Source organism: Malaclemys terrapin, chromosome 17 (assembly GCF_027887155.1).
Source record: "Malaclemys terrapin pileata isolate rMalTer1 chromosome 17, rMalTer1.hap1, whole genome shotgun sequence".
NCBI classification, from domain to species: domain Eukaryota; kingdom Metazoa; phylum Chordata; order Testudines; family Emydidae; genus Malaclemys; species Malaclemys terrapin.
Genome location: NC_071521.1, coordinates 20611377 through 20627241, shown reverse-complemented (window position 1 = coordinate 20627241; position 15865 = coordinate 20611377). Strand labels below are relative to the sequence as shown.

The window sequence follows — 15865 nt, the reverse complement described above, 5'->3', positions numbered from 1 at the left end:
ATACCAACCTTTTTCTGGAAGGCGATGTTGGGGAAAGAGCTCTCATCAAAGCGATAGCCCTTGGTGATCAGCAGATAAACAAAGTTGGCAACCGCACAGTAATCTGGCAACCACTTCTCCTGCTCTGGGGCTTTTAGCCGCAGCTGGGCACCATAGGCAGGGAAGAAAGAGAGGACAGAAAGAAAAGAGATGAGTCCTCCCTGCTCTGGCCCATCAGAATCCGGTTATAGACCCTTCGCAGGGAGGGGGACCTGGGATGGGGAGGCGCAGGGAAGCTGCAATTACACCCTTCCCCCACCAGGGGGTGCTGCAGCCTCAGGGCAGCGGGCTCATGGGCAGGAGCAGACAGCCGGGGAGTGGGAGGGGGCAGAGGCTGCTCTCCTCACAGCACCCTGCCCATGGGGCCAGGTGAGGAGGCACAGGCAGGGCCGCTGCTACCATTAAGGCGAACTAGGCGGTTGCCTAGGGTGCCAAGATTTGGGGGCGCCAAAAAGCAGTGCCCCCAATTTCCCCCCGGCGGCAGCTCCCCACCCCCCCGGCCCGGGGAGCCATGCGGCAGCTCCCCACTCCACCTCACCTCTGCTCCGCCACCTCCCCGAGTACGCCGCCCCCGCTCTAATTCTCCTCCCCTCCCAGGCTTGTGGAGCCAAACAGCTGATTGGCGCTGCAAACCTGGGAGGCGGGAGAAGTGGAGCAGCAACGGCGTGCTCGGGGAGGGGGCGTAGCAGAGGTGAGCGGGGGTGTGGAGCTGCCGCACGTCTCCGCGGGCCGGGGGGGTGGGGAGCTGCCGGGGGAGGGGGTGCCTCAGGGCGGGTGCAGGGAGCTGCCGCGGGGGGGCGCCTCAGGGCAGGGGGGGGAGCTGCCATGGGGGGGCGCCTAAGGGCAGGGGGGGGCGGGGAGCTGCTGCAGGGCTGGGGGGGGCGCAAGGTGGGTGCGAAACTTCCTTGCACCGGCTCTGGGCACAGGATATGTGGGGTGGGGCGGACGGACAGAGCGGGGCACACAGAGTGCTGGGGGGGGTCACACAGATGGGTTCAAAAGGGCTACTCGGGGGGACAGACTGGGGCAGGGACACAGGAGCTAGTGGGTGACAATATTGAGCCAGGGGCTGCGTGGGCGTGGGGGTGCAGGGTCACATGGGGACTAGGGTTGCCAACTCTAATCACACAAACCCAAACACCATTGTCCCGCCCCCTGCCCCACCTCTTCCCCACAGCCATGCCCCTGCCCCGCCTCTTCTCTGATGCCCCACCCCCCCACTCCCTCCTCTCCCTCCCTCCATCACTCACTCTCCCCCACCCTCACTCACTTTCACCGGGCTGGGGCAGGAGGTTGGAGTGCGGGAGGGGTGCAGGCTCTGGGTTTGGGGTATGGGGCCGAGGGGTTCAGAGTGTGGGAGGGGGCTCCGGGCTGACCCTGGGGGAAGGGGTTGGGGTGCAGAAGGAGGTGTGGGCTCTGGGAGGGAGTTTGGGTGCAGGAGGGGGTGAGGGGTCTGACTCTGGGAGGGAGTTTGGGTGCTGGCTCTGGGCTGGGGCAGGGCGTTGGGGTGTGGGAGGGGGTGCGGGCTCTGGGCTGGGGCAGGGAATGGGGGTGAGGGGGTTGGCATTTACCTCAGGCAGCTCTCGAAAGTAACCAGCACATCTGTCTAGCAGCGGCTCCTAGGTGGTGGGGACCATGGGTCTTTGTGCATTGCCCCAGCCCACAGGCACCGCCCCTGCTGCTTCCATTGGCTGCAGTTCCCTGGCCAATGAGAGCTGCGGAGTCAGCGCTCGAGGGAACCTGCCTTCACCCTGCTGCACTGCCGGACTTTTAGCATCTAAAATCTCCCAGTTTGGCATCAGTCGCCTCCAGGAGATAGGGCCTGATTCCAGGAGACTCCCGGCGAAACTGGGAGGGTTGGCTACCCTAGTGGGGACAGGCAGTAGTGGGGGTGCAGGGACACATGGGGATGGGAGGAGTGGGGGAGGCTGAGTGTGGGTGCAGGGACACATGGGGACATGAGGGGCGTGGGGGTGCATGGACACAAAGGGATGGGAGGAGTGGAGGGGTCTGAGTGGGAGTGAAAGGACACATGGGCTCCTCCCCCATCTGACCTTGGGCTGCCAGGTGAGGAGGAGGCACCGAGCCAGCCTGGCCACAGTGCGGCAGGGGGAGGAGGCGGAGCAGTGCAATCTGGAACCGCTGCCTCTCTGCTCAGCCATCAGCCAGCTGCCCGCGTCCACCCATGCCCGTGTGGTGCTGCTGCTGCTCCCTGGCCCACCACTTCGGGTGAACCCCAACAGGCAGGGGATGGAGCCGGCCACCGGGGACCCAGTCTGTGGTGGGCCACACATTGAGCCACAGTGGGCACCAAGCTGGGATCTGGGGGGCGGGCAGGGGGGAGAGGGAGAGAGAGATGGAAGGGACTTGCCCCCAGAGGAATTCTGAGATCTGTCCCGTATTTTCGAAATTCCCACTATTGCAGTAGGGCTGCCAACATCGTGACATCCCAGCCCAGTCCTGGCAGCCATTAGACTAGCCCTCTGCTGCCAGGGCACTCACCTCGGGCCATTCGGCACTGCAGATGGCGTCAGCAGCAGTGTTAAGGTCAGCTGGCGAGGCCACATGTCTCTTCATCACTGTCTGGATAAAATCCACCGTGTAGAAAAAGGCAGAGAAGGCCTGATGCCGGGGAGAGAGGAGGTGAGAAAGCAGAAGCTCACTAGCACAGCCCTCAATTTCCCTGCTAGGACACAAAGGCAGGGCTTGTTGAGTCAATGTGGGAGCCGAGTTTGGGGTATATTCATCTCACCCGCAGGGGGCAGCACTCTTGCTGCTAACCATTGCGCTGAGCATACCAAGGCCCCATTCCCATTCTAGCAACCTCCTTGCATCTAGAGCCTAAGTCTCCAGCTGCAGGATAGAAGGGAATCCCATAGAATTCAGTAGGAGACTCGGGCTCCAGGGCTCTGGGCTGCCCCATGCACAATACCCTGGAGCCGGCACTAAACGTCAGAGGCTGCCGGCTGCCCACTAGACCTGGGACCTCGGGACACTTACAATGAAGTTTCCCGAAAGGCCGGGCTGGAAAACCCCGTCGAAGGAGCAGCGGGTGAAGCTGCAGCTGGTGAAGCTGAAGAGACTGTCCACGTGCAGGAGGCACTGGGCTGTGTCCCCGGATCCGCTCATGTTGATGGTACGTTGGGGATCGTAGCTGTCAGGCTTCTCAGCTGCCGTGCAGGGAGAGTCGTAGACCTTTTGGAGTTTCAAGTTCCTTTGGTAGCCTTTGGGCCAGCAGGGGTTGGACACGCTTGTTTTGTAGCCGTCAGCCTGTTGAGGAAGGAAAAGGCACCACACAAGCCTGTCTTAGTCTGCAGCTACCACAGCCATGAGGCGGTCTAGGCCAGGCAGTGCAGTGTAGCGGGTGGAGTCAAGGACTGGCATTCAGAAACACCGCCCCTCAGATCTGCCCCAGACCCACCGTGCGTCATTGTGAACCAATCATGTCCCTGCTGCGTGCCTCAGTTTCCTCATCTGTAAAACACGGGGATCCCCCCACACAGGGGCTGCAAGGTTTCAGTAGCGCCAGTGCTCTGACACGATAGTGTCCAACCCTATGTGTCCACTGCTGTCTCCCCAGGCAGGGAGGTGGCAGCTCAGCCCAGGAAGATGAGTAGCTCGTAACTGGCACAGCCTGTGCTGGCAACAAAGAGCAGCGGGGAGGAGACCTGGCTTTCCTGAGGGGTCAGTTCAAAAGCACCAAAGGAGTTTAACTAACGTGTGTGATGTGAAATGTGCGCCAGGCTCTGCATCAGCACCAATTGCATGGGGGAGGCTGCAGAGCACGTTTGAAATTCCCAGGTTCAAACCCCGTGAAGGGAGCTCAGCCTCCATCCTCGGGAGGGCGATAACAGAGCCACGGGCATTTCCTAGCGCTCGGGGAGGTGGAGCTCCTCCAGCGATGGGAAAAGCCCTTCTGGTCGCTGTCGTGTGCGTCGGCACTAGGGTGCCCGAGCTATGCTGCTGCAGTGCCCGTAGGGTGCACCCAGCTGAGCCCGCCCTGCTCTGTCGGGAATTCTGGGCCCCTTAGCATGGGTTGTAACAGGCTGGGCTCACCCCGGTGCCCTTGACTCCCCGCTAACGAGCTGCCGTTCACTACAGCTGCTCCAGGTTGGGGACACGTGGGGATCAGGGGGGAGAAGAGCAGAACGTGCTCCAGAGTGGGGCAACCACCCTCCCTGCTCTTTCCAAAGCACCTGGTGACCTGAACCTGGAGCCCTGTGTGTAGCAGCCTGGCTGGGAACGTGATGCGGGGAGCTGGTGGTTGAGGAGGGAGGGGGATGAATGCTGGGAGCTCAGCCCTGCAGGCCATCGAGGAGAGCCCGCTGGGGCAGAGCCAGGCCTCCGTACCTTCATGACCTTGGAGAGCACCCTCCTGAGGATCTGGTCCCTGCCGTAACACAGGAAGCTGTGGGTGTACACCTTGTACGTCTGCCCGTAGAGCCGCAGCATCACTCCGTTCTGGGGGTCCTCAATCGGGTCCTGGGTTTCAAAGGTGATCTGGGTAGAGGCTCCCCCCAAGTCCATGGCCCCCAACGTGGGTTTCTTTGGCCGGAACCACTGCCCAATCCAGCCGTACTGTGGGGAGGGGGAACAGAAGCAAAGTCAGAGAGATGGTTAATTGCGAGACACCCCCAGCCTTGGCTTAGTCCATGCAGAACGCCCCTCCGCTCTTGGCTGCCGTCAGAACAACATGCCAGGACTAGAGTAGCACAACGATCCACGCGGGGCCCGATCCTGCACCCGCTGGCAGCGCTCCCGCCAGTGCTTCCAGCAGCAAACCAGCAGGGCACAGTCTAGCGAGGTGCGAGCTCTGTCCACTCTCACTGACCTCTCTCGTGGGGAGGGGTCTCAGCACCCTGCCGCCATGGGGCGTAATAGCTTGCTTTGGACACAAGAACCCCAAGAGGTCATTCTGCCTAAGGCTGGGGCTAAACAACGGGATTGGCAAGGCATTCGGCGAGTCCCGTGTAGCTGCCTACGTGTCACTGCAGGACACTCAGTCGCGCACATTCGGCTCCCGTTGAAGGCAGCAGGAGCTGCATGCATGCAGCCGAAGGACAGTTTGATCCCAGCAGGTTCCTACCCTCTACCTACACTGCACCTCCATGGCTGAGCCTACAGCGCGTGCTGGGTACTCCCCCTGCTCCCTAACTGCAACTCCAGAATGGACGGAGCAGTCTCCGGGCACGAAGCTGACCCCAGTTTTCCTTGCTGAACTGGCGAGGGAGCCCTCTGCATTTCCACCCAGTTCCAGATGGACGCTGCATGAACAGATCCACCATGGGCTTTGTTAAAAGCAGCCTCCAGATTCCCTTGGGCGCTGGAGAGAATCAGTTACAGCTGGGGACTGAATGAGACCAATGCTGGGAAGGTGGAAGGAAAACACAGCTTTGCAAAGGGGCCTGTACCCGACTGAGATGAATGAGGCCCATCAACAGGGAGTAACAGACACCCCCTCACCTACACACCGGCCTTGTAAGAGCCATGCGCATGGCAGTTACTGCAAGAACCCTGCACCCCAGGGAAGGGCTGAATCCCAGCTGGCCTGCTATTAAACTAAGCACAGATGGGTGAAGAGCCAAGAACAATGCTGCAGGTTTCAGATCTGCATGTCAATTCAAGAGACAAACCACCACCAAAGAACAGAAAAAACCCTCTGATTCCTTTCCCCGGTCTCCTGCCCTGACTGGCCGTCTCACTCGGTCTCGGTTTTCCCTTCCATCCAGCCCCCTCGTGTTCACTGCTAGGACCAAGTCCCACTGTTCTCCTCGAGGCTGGCTGGAGACCTGGGCTCTTTGCTACTTCTTTACAGCAAACCCAGGCCATAGCTAGGTTTTTAGACAGTTGCCCATGACCGCGGTATCTGACCGACACGTAGAGCCATTCAGCTCGCTTGGGTGTCTGAACAACAGCTGCCATTGGCCAGTAACATTAATAACACCTGGCACTCTGAGAGGCTTCTAACACGCAGCTCTGCTCATGCTCTATGGAAAAGTGGCAGCATTAAAAAGGCTCCAGACTGCGAGCATGTGTCAGACCCTCCGCTTGAGACCACCTCAAAGGCTAGTGCTGTTGACAGGGCTTTGGCGTTCCCACCTCAGTGCAGTGAATGCGGGAGCCGGGGGTACGTTCACATCTCTGGCCCAGTGGTCTCCACAAAGCAGAAGTCTCTCGGCAGCACCCTGCCTATACAAGGGATGAGGTAGCTGCTTTTAAAGCGGAAAACCTACGCCCTAGGTGATGAGGCAGCCATGGAGAAATGGGCTGTTTCTCTCCCCCGCTATGCCAGCTACCTGTGTGGGGTAGACAGGCTTGCAGGCCAATGATGGGGGGAGCCCATGTCGGGATGGCCATTGGAAAGTACCGTCCTAGGAAGCCAATCCTGCTGGACATACCTTGATGAAGTTCTCCAGGAGATAGTTAGCGGTGACCCAGCCAAACACCCCCTCGTCTTCACCCGACAGAATTTTTGCCCCCCGAAAGTCAAAGGGGTACGACTTCAGCGTCGAGGTCACTGCGCTGAGGACTCTGTCTGAGGCCTCGGCGTCAGTGAGGCTACGGGAGACACAAAGCAATGCTTCAATGCGAGAGAAAAGAGGCAAATGTCTGCACCCCGGGGATCAAACCGTGAGCCAGTCCCCAAAGCACCCAGCACAGTCAGGGCTGTGGAACGCGGGGCAAAGGGAGACAGCTCTGCCACCTCCCTCCCTCAGAGGGCAATGAAAGGCAATGGTTATTCTAACGCCTGGCACAGCTATGGCATACGAGGGACCGAGTAGGGCTGCTACTAATGCCAATGAGTGTCAGATAGGAAGGGAACTAAGTAAGCATCCTTTCAGCAATCCAGGAGAAAGGCTGCCCGAGCCCCCTCCGACATTGAAACTGGCCACTGCACGGGGCTTAGGTGGGACTTAAGTATCAGACCTGTAGCTGTCACTCTGCACTGGGCTGAACTAGTCACAGAACTGGAGGGTCTCTACGTTTCTACACAGGACCCAAGCCACAAAATCTCAGTTCAGTTTCTTCTCCCCAGTCCAGCACAGAAGGCTGAGTGAGACCCTCAGCTGGACTATTGCTTGCGGTGGTCGTCAGTAGCCAGCAGTCCCTCCTGCCCACATCACAGACAGGCACCAGCCGGGGTCTTGTCATTGCTGGCAGGCGTTCTACATCTACCTCTGCTGTTGCTGCCTGGGCAGTGCCCTTGCTGCGTTCGAGAAGGGTGGGGGGAAGCATTGACTCATAAGCCTGCATTGGCCAGAGAAGGTTCATTCCTTCTTTCCTGTGAGCCATGTTTAGCTGGGCTTCTTGCTTGGGTGGGGACATGTGGTTCCCCAATCAGTGCAGGTCTAATGCAGGATATTTATCCTGCCTTGGACAAGGTGATCCAGGGCCCAGGTAGGGCTGGGGAACTCATGAGGAAGAGGAGCACTTGCTACTCCACCCAGCTTCCCCTTACAGGAAAGGAGAGGTGGACAGCAGAGGCTAACAGCGGGAGTTTGCCTGGGAGTTCGCCTAGGGAGAGCGCACTGAGGCTTTCATCTGCAGGTTTCTCCGAGTAGTTCCTGCAACAGTTGAGGAAGCTCCTAAGAGGACGGTGATATGGAAGGTGAGCGATCAGCTGTTGTAACCTGCACAGGTTGTGCCATGTTTGTCTTTCTTCCACAGGACAGAAGCGACTTTGTCTGCACAAAGTGCAAGCTGGTCTCCATATTGGAGGAGAAGGTTCGAGGGCTGGAGAAACAAGTATCAACTCTGCGTTGCATAAGGGAAAATGAAGATTTCCTGGACAGACGTCAGGAGATGCTTCTACGGCCACAATGTTCTGAAGATTCAGAGCAGGCGCAGCAGGGACAGAAGGATTGTGAGGAGGTTTGGCAGCATGTGACCTCCAGAAGAAGAAAGAGGAGCGTCCATGCACCAGCAATGGAGATACAGGTGAGGAATCGTTTCCATGTTCTCTCTACAGGTGCCAATGCGGAGAGTGGACTAGATGGCCCATCTGAGGGAAGGGAGCAGAAGGAGACTCCACCGATTGGAAGGCAAAAGATGCACTGTCCTAGGGATGGGGGTTCCACGACCACCACTCCCAAGAGGAGGAGGAGGGTGGTGGTGGTCGGGGACTCCCTCCTCAGGGGGACTGAGTCATCTATCTGCCGTCCTGACCGGGAAAACCGAGAGGTCTGCTGCTTGCCAGGAGCTAGGATACACGATGTGACGGAGAGACTGCCGAGACTCATCAAGCCCTCGGATCGCTACCCCTTCCTGCTTCTCCACGTGGGCACCAATGATACTGCCAAGAATGACCTTGAGCGGATCACTGCAGACTACGTGGCTCTGGGAAGAAGGATAAAGGAGTTTGAGGCGCAAGTGGTGTTCTCGTCCATCCTCCCTGTGCAAGGAAAAGGCCGGGGTAGAGACCGTCGAATCGTGGAAGTCAACGAATGGCTACGCAGGTGGTGTCGGAGAGAAGGCTTTGGATTCTTCGACCATGGGATGGTGTTCCAAGAAGAAGGAGTGCTAGGCAGAGACGGGCTCCACCTAACGAAGAGAGGGAAGAGCATCTTCGCCAGCAAGCTGGCTAACCTAGTGAGGAGGGCTTTAAACTAGGTTCACCGGGGGAAGGAGACCAAAGCCCTGAGGTAAGTGGGGAAATGGGATCCTGGGAGGAAGCACAAGCAGGAGAGCGCAACAGGGGAGGACTCCTGTCTCATGCTGAGAAAGAGGGACGATCGTTGAGTTATCTTAAGTGCCTATACACAAATGCAAGAAGCCTGGGAAACAAGCAGCGAGAACTGGAAGTCCTGGCACAGTCAGGGAACTATGATGTGATTGGAATAACAGAGACTTGGTGGGATAACTCACAGGACTGGAGTACTGTCACGGATGGATATAAACTGTTCAGGAAGGAGACAGGGCAGAAAAGGTGGGGGAGTTGCGTTGTAGGTAAGAGAGGAGTATGACTGCTCAGAGCTCCGGTATGATACTGCAGAAAAACCTGAGAGTCTCTGGATAAAGTTGAGAAGTGTGAGCAACAAGGGTGATGTCGTGCTTGGAGTCTGCTATAGACCACCAGACCAGGGGGACAAGGTGGACGAGGCTTTCTTCTGGCAACTAGCAGAAGTTGCTAGATCACAGGCCCTGGTTCTCATGGGAGACTTTAATCACCCTGATATCTGCTGGGAGAGCAATACAGCGGTGCACAGACAATCCAGGAAATTTTTGGAAAGTGTAGGGGACAATTTCCTGGTGCAAGTGCTGGAGGAACCAACTAGGGGCAAAGCTTTTCTTGACCTGCTGCTCACAAACAGGGAAGAACTAGTAGGGGAAGCAAAAGTGGATGGGAACCTGGGAGGCAGTGACCATGAGATGGTCGAGTTCAGGATCCTGACACAAGGAAGAAAGGAGAGCAGCAGAATACGGACCCTGGACTTCAGAAAAGCAGACTTTGACTCCCTCAGGGAACAGATGGGCAGGATCCCCTGGGAGAATAACATGAAGGGCAAAGGGGTCCAGGAGAGCTGGCTGTATTTTAAAGAATCCTTATTGAGGTTGCAGGAACAAACCATCCCGATGTGTAGAAAGAATAGTAAATATGGCAGGCGACCAGCTTGGCTAAACAGTGAAATCCTTGCTGATCTTAAACGCAAAAAAGAGGCTTATAAGGAGTGGAAGATTGGACAAATGACCAGGGAGGAGTATAAAAATATTGCTCAGGCGTGCAGGAGTGAAATCAGGAAGGCCAAATCACACTTGGAGTTGCAGTTAGCAAGAGATGTTAAGAGTAACAAGAAGGGTTTCTTCAGGTATGTTAGCAACAAGAAGAAAATCAAGGAAAGTGTGGGCCCCTTACTGAATGAGGGAGGCAACCTAGTGACCGAGGATGTGGAAAAAGCTAATGTACTCAATGATTTTTTTGCCTCTGTCTTCACGCACAAGGTCAGCTCCCAGATTGCTGCACTGGGCAGTACAGCATGGGGAGAAGGTGGCCAACCCTCTGTGGAGAAAGAAGTGGTTCGGGACTATTTAGAAAAACTGGACGTGCACAAGTCCATGGGGCCGGATGCGCTGCATCCGAGGGTGCTAAAGGAGTTGGCGGGTGAGATTGCAGAGCCATTAGCCATTATTTTTGAAAACTCATGGCGATCGGGGGAGGTCCCAGATGACTGGAAAAAGGCTAATGTAGTGCCCATCTTTAAAAAAGGGAAGAAGGAGGATCCGGGGAACTACAGGCCAGTCAGCCTCACCTCAGTCCCTGGAAAAATCATGGAGCAGGTCCTCAAGGAATCAATTATGAAACATTTAGAGGAGAGGAAAGTGATCAGGAACAGTCAGCATGGATTCACCAAGGGGAAGTCGTGCCTGACTAACCTAATTGCCTTCTATGATGAGATAACTGGCTCTGTGGATGAGGGGAAAGCAGTGGATGTGTTATTTCTTGACTTTAGCAAAGCTTTTGATACTGTCTCCCACAGTATTCTTGCCACCAAGTTAAAGAAGTATGGGCTGGATGAATGGACTGTAAGGTGGATAGAAAGCTGGCTAGATCGTCGGGCTCAACGGGTAGTGATCAATGGCTCCATGTCTAGTTGGCAGCCGGTTTCAAGTGGAGTGCCCCAAGGGTCGGTCCTGGGGCCGGTTTTGTTTAATATCTTTATTAATGATCTGGAGGATGGTGTGGACTGCACTCTCAGCAAGTTTGCAGATGACACTAAACTAGGAGGCGTGGTAGATACACTAGAGGGTAGGGATCGGATACAGAGGGACCTAGACAAATTAGAGGATTGGGCAGAAAAAAACCTGATGAGGTTCAACAAGGACAAGTGCAGAGTCCTGCACTTAGGACGGAAGAATCCCATGCACTGCTACAGACTAGGGACCGAATGGCTAGGTAGCAGTTCTGCTGAAAAGGACCTAGGGGTCACAGTGGACGAGAAGCTGGATATGAGTCAACAGTGTGCTCTTGTTGCCAAGAAGGCTAACGGCATTTTGGGCTGTATAAGTAGGGGCATTGCCAGCAGATCGAGGAACGTGATCGTTCCCCTTTATTCGACATTGGTGAGGCCTCATCTGGAATACTGTGTCCAGTTTTGGTCCCCACACTACAAGAAGGATGTGGAAAAATTGGAAAGAGTCCAGCGGAGGGCAACAAAAATGATTAGGGGTCTGGAGCACATGACTTATGAGGAGAGGCTGAGAGAACTGGGATTGTTTAGTCTCCAGAAGAGAAGAATGAGGGGGGATTTGATAGCAGCCTTCAACTACCTGAAGGGGGGTTCCAAAGAGGATGGAGCTCGGCTGTTCTCAGTGGTGGCAGATGACAGAACAAGGAGCAATGGTCTCAAGTTGCAGTGGGGGAGGTCCAGGTTGGATATCAGGAAAAACTATTTCACTAGGAGGGTGGTGAAACACTGGAATGCGTTACCTAGGGAAGTGGTGGAGTCTCCTTCCTTGGAGGTTTTTAAGGCCCGGCTTGACAAAGCCCTGGCTGGGATGATTTAGCTGGGAATTGGTCCTGCTTTGAGCAGGGGGTTGGACTAGATGACCTCTTGAGGTCCCTTCCAACTCTGATATTCTATGATTCTATGATTCTATGACTTTGGGCTGCTCTGGCCTATTCTCCACACCAGCCTTCCCAGCCAATAGAGCAACAGATCTAACCCCTCCGGGGTTCATTTGCAATAACGTAGAACGTGCACTTTGTAGGATTTTATGGAGGCGAAAACCCAGGGACATATTTGGATCAAAACATTTTTATAGGGGTGATAAACCCTCCTGCACCAAGGCAGGTCCAACCTGTAACTTCCCGGGTCAGGAAGAAACTTCTCCTATGGGCCAGTTATTCCATTAATGTCCACTGGGGGGCTCCCTGCCCCTTCTCAGGAAGCTGAGGGGCTTGGGTGGTTGGAGACAAGGCGCTGAGCCAGATGGACCCAGGGTGACAATTCACATGTTCGCATGCTCAGCCGTGCCTCTGCGGGCAACAGGGCACAGGTGGAAGAGTTTAACCCAAGACCATCCCCTTTAAAGACCACAGCCCTGGCCTGGCTCTGGCCTGGCCCTGGCAAGAGGGAGGGGGTTTGACAGCAGGTGACAGCAAAAGCTCACTTCAGCAGCCTCATGCCAGCGGTGGCCCCCAGGTAGAGGGGGGTGAGTGGATGCCTTTCCTTGGGGACGTCGCTCACAGCCTGGTCGAGACACTGCTTGAGGCTCTTGCCGGCGGCCGGGGGGTTCTCTGCGTAGCTGGAGATCCCACCACCTGCGGGCGAGATGAAAACGAGCGTCGGTCTCTGGCCCCTCGGTCCAGGGGCTGAGGAACCGGGGAGCCGTCCTGAGCACCAGCAAATGCCGGGCGGGGAAGGGAGTGCGGGAATGGAGAGCGACTGTAGCTGTAATCGGCCAGCTGCCCCAGAGGCACGCCCCACAAGGGACCCTCCACCCGCACGACAGCTCTGACCCAAACCCTCCTGTAGGGATGGTGTGGGGGAGCAAGAGGCGTCCCCCAGGGTGGGGAGCCCACCGTGGGCCTTATGCGAACACAGCGTGGGTGGTCTTGGCTTGTGTATGCCAGCCAATCCCAGTTGTTCTGTGTTTCTTAAGTAGGGGCAGCCAGGGAGTGGGGGGGGTTGTGCCCTCTTCCCACGCCTGTGCCAGCTCCTTTTAGGGAGGGGACCATGGGGCTTTCCTCACTGTAGGGCAGCTCCGTTCTCTCCAGGCCGGTCAAAGGGCCGGCGTGGTGGAGCCTTGGCTGGGTTTTTGTGGCTGTACACACACAGCTGAGAATGTGGGAAGGGAAAACACACCAGGCTTGTGGGTGACTTGGCACAGTCCTCTACTTGAATCGGGTTATTCTGTGCCCATCGTGTCACGCCCAGGCACACATAACAAGGGCTGGGATTAGCCGTTCCAATGTCCAAACAATATAACCAAATCCGCTCTCCACCCAACACAAAATCCTCCGCCTGCTGAAAGCCAGGCTGAACCAGTGGGTCTTCCGAAAAGAAACCCCGACGCGGGCAGATGGTAAGGGGAGCCGCCCTCCCTCTCGTTCCCAGGAGTTCAACCCTAGGCCAGGCAGTCAGAGCTCACTGGCTTGTCCCACATGGCATGACAGGATTCAGCCCCATGCTAGCAATGACGATGCTTAAAGGTGGCCATCACCCCGAGGATTCTGGGAGAGCGGAGCCATAGGATGAAATGCATCATATACAGCAGCATCCCTCCTACAGCTCCACCTACGTGGTAAGCAGAGAGGCAGCACCTGGAGCAATGCCCCCTGGGACATTCACAAGGGGAGCTGATGGGAGGGACCCATCCTTTGCCAAACACAGGTGAAAAGCCTGAAGTAGACAGAGCTACAGCAGCATGTTTGTAATTACACGACCCGGGGGGGGGGGGGGGGGGTTGTCGACAGTTGGGGAAAATGAACCTGGGACCTCAGGATCTAAAACCATGGCCCTCTACTGCCAGAGCTAAGAGACCCAGCTTTGCAACCCACCCCGCAGCAGGCTCATGAATCTCTGTATGTGGCCCTGTCATTAGAGGGGACAGAGTGCCATGCTGTATCAAAGATTCCTCCGTCAGGAGTGCTCAGCCCACACTCTAGATCCTCACTCTCCAGAACGCCGCTCTCACCCCCCTTATGTCCAGGTGGGATAACAAATCAAATAGTTCCATAACAGCCCATCTAGTACAATTCTGGGCCAGTTCTCTCCTGCCTTGCACCTTGTGTGGTCATTTGTGGCTGTCATTTTTGATCTGTTACCACTCTGCACTGTTATAAGCAATGGCACAAGGTAGTGGCCAAGTAAACTCTGCATCCAATTTGCTGGTGGCCCAAGTGGTGTAACCCCATTGAAATCAATGGAGCCCACATCTACTAAATCCAGAATTTGACCTTATATAGGTAGAAATGAAAACCCTGGCAGGACACAGACAGTTCAGTAAAACAGACTCAGTCCCACTCCCTGGGGGTGTCGGGTTATTCCACCAGCTCTAATTCTTCATCACGATAATCCTTTAGGGTTGCCAACTTCCTAATTGCAGAAAACCGAACACCCTTGCCCCGCCCCTGCCCCGAGGCCCCGCCCTCTGCTCCCTCCATCCCCCCTCCCTCCATGGCTCGCTCTCCTCTACCCTCGGTCAATTGCTCTGCAAGGCCCAAGCAGGCACCAGGACAAGGCAGGAGCTGCCACAGTTTGAATGGGGGAGATGGAATGTGTGATTCAAACCCCTTCACTTCACCAGGGAGAGATTTTAAACACGATTGTAAAATCAACTGACCCCAAAAGACTCCCACTTGCTCGCAATGAGCGACACTAAAGAGACTTACAGGAGCTTGATTTTTCTTGCCTTCACCCAACTGTCCTGGTGGGAGACCCAGTAGTGCTGCAGCCACTGACGGACTCCATCCCTACCTGACAATGAACTGTATAGCGGGGGGGAAGTGATGCTGTTCCATGTTTAAACATATGCGCTTATAGACAATATACGCAATGTGGACAAATGAACGTTATGGGAGTCTTAACGTTAACACTTCCTGACACTTACGTTTCAATACATAACCATAATATTGCACTGATGTTATTGTATGAATTCATTATAGCTCTTTAATGTTAAGGTGAAGTTGCATAAAATGTAATTCATGCTGCAGGAAACTGACCCCTCCTATTGTACCATTCTGCTAACCAAGAGATTTTCTAGTGCTCTTCGTTTCAAATTGTCCTGTGTCCCAGATTTGTCCCAAAGCAGGTTGAGAGGAAATATGTTAGAATGTCACACACAGCGTGACCCCCTGTCCTTCGGTGCCCAATGCTCCACATTACACATCAAATCAATACAGACTGTCTTGGTTACACCACTAATCATGCAAAGGATTGTACACTGTCGTACAAGGTGTTATTTGCATACGAGTGTGTGTCACAAAGAAAACATTGGGGAGGTGCCCTTCAAATAAACTTTCTCCTATCATTTCCAAGTTGTCCTTTATTTAAAACAAAGGGTCTGTACATGGGCCTGAGGGAGATTACCATAGCCAGGACTAGCTCTTCTGTTTCCGGAACATCAGTGCTAGTGAAGCTCTGCGTTCCCTGTGGCCAGGCCCCTATTGTGCTGCCTGTGGTGTTGGCCATCAGACCATATGACCCGATTCCTTTTTGCAGACTCTGGTGGGCACCCACCAGTGCCAAGTGCCAGGCTTTGTGCACAGCCATGCCTGGCTGCTGGCATGGCTCCTGATGTGCCCTGCTGACTGGGTGGGTTGCAGTGGCCACCCCAGTGGCGGAGGCCGGACCAGCCCCAGTGCACTGACCCTGGGTGCACTGACAGAGACATGCCCAAAACCACACTGACCTGCATGCACCTGCAGGGAGGGACTGGCCTCCACAGCCACCTAGGCTAGCAGCTGCTGTGTCCCAAGTTGGCTGCCCCATCCGCTGACTGGACTCGCTGTGGGGCTGTGTCTGGGCTAGCTGAACCCCAAGCTCTGAGACCCCTGATGGGGGAGGGACTCGGAGAGCCCACATGTCTACACAGCAATGTCACAGCCCCAGTCCGCTGAGCCAGGCCAGCAGGGCGTTTAATTGCAGTGTAGACATACCCAGAGAGCTCAGGGGGGCTGACGTGGAGACTCCCAGGTAGGGATGACCGGGGAAGGGAGCCGCAAATTTGGAGCATCTTTGTCTGATCCCTCCTCCCCGAGCAACCGCCAGCTGCTTGTGGGGAGCAGGGCCACCTAGCTGGGGCGGCTGCTAGCAAGAGCAGGAGGGTGCTTGGGGTTAGAGGTATGGGAGGGGGTTAGGAGTGTGGGAGCAGGGTGCAGGCTGGG

The 15865-nt window shown here is 55.9% G+C and overlaps 1 protein-coding gene across 1 annotated transcript in view; it reads right to left on the bottom strand.

Moving 5' to 3' along the window:
- ENTPD2 (ectonucleoside triphosphate diphosphohydrolase 2) overlaps nt 1-15865 on the bottom strand; it is a 48267-nt gene that overhangs the window by 6301 nt on the left and 26101 nt on the right. The window contains exons 3-8 of the mRNA XM_054007715.1: nt 12148-12298; nt 6438-6597; nt 4390-4617; nt 3040-3309; nt 2542-2661; nt 9-143 (exon numbers count right to left, since the gene is read on the bottom strand). Coding sequence (XP_053863690.1) covers nt 9-143; nt 2542-2661; nt 3040-3309; nt 4390-4617; nt 6438-6597; nt 12148-12298 — 1064 coding nt within the window. The remainder of the gene's footprint in view (nt 1-8; nt 144-2541; nt 2662-3039; nt 3310-4389; nt 4618-6437; nt 6598-12147; nt 12299-15865) is intronic.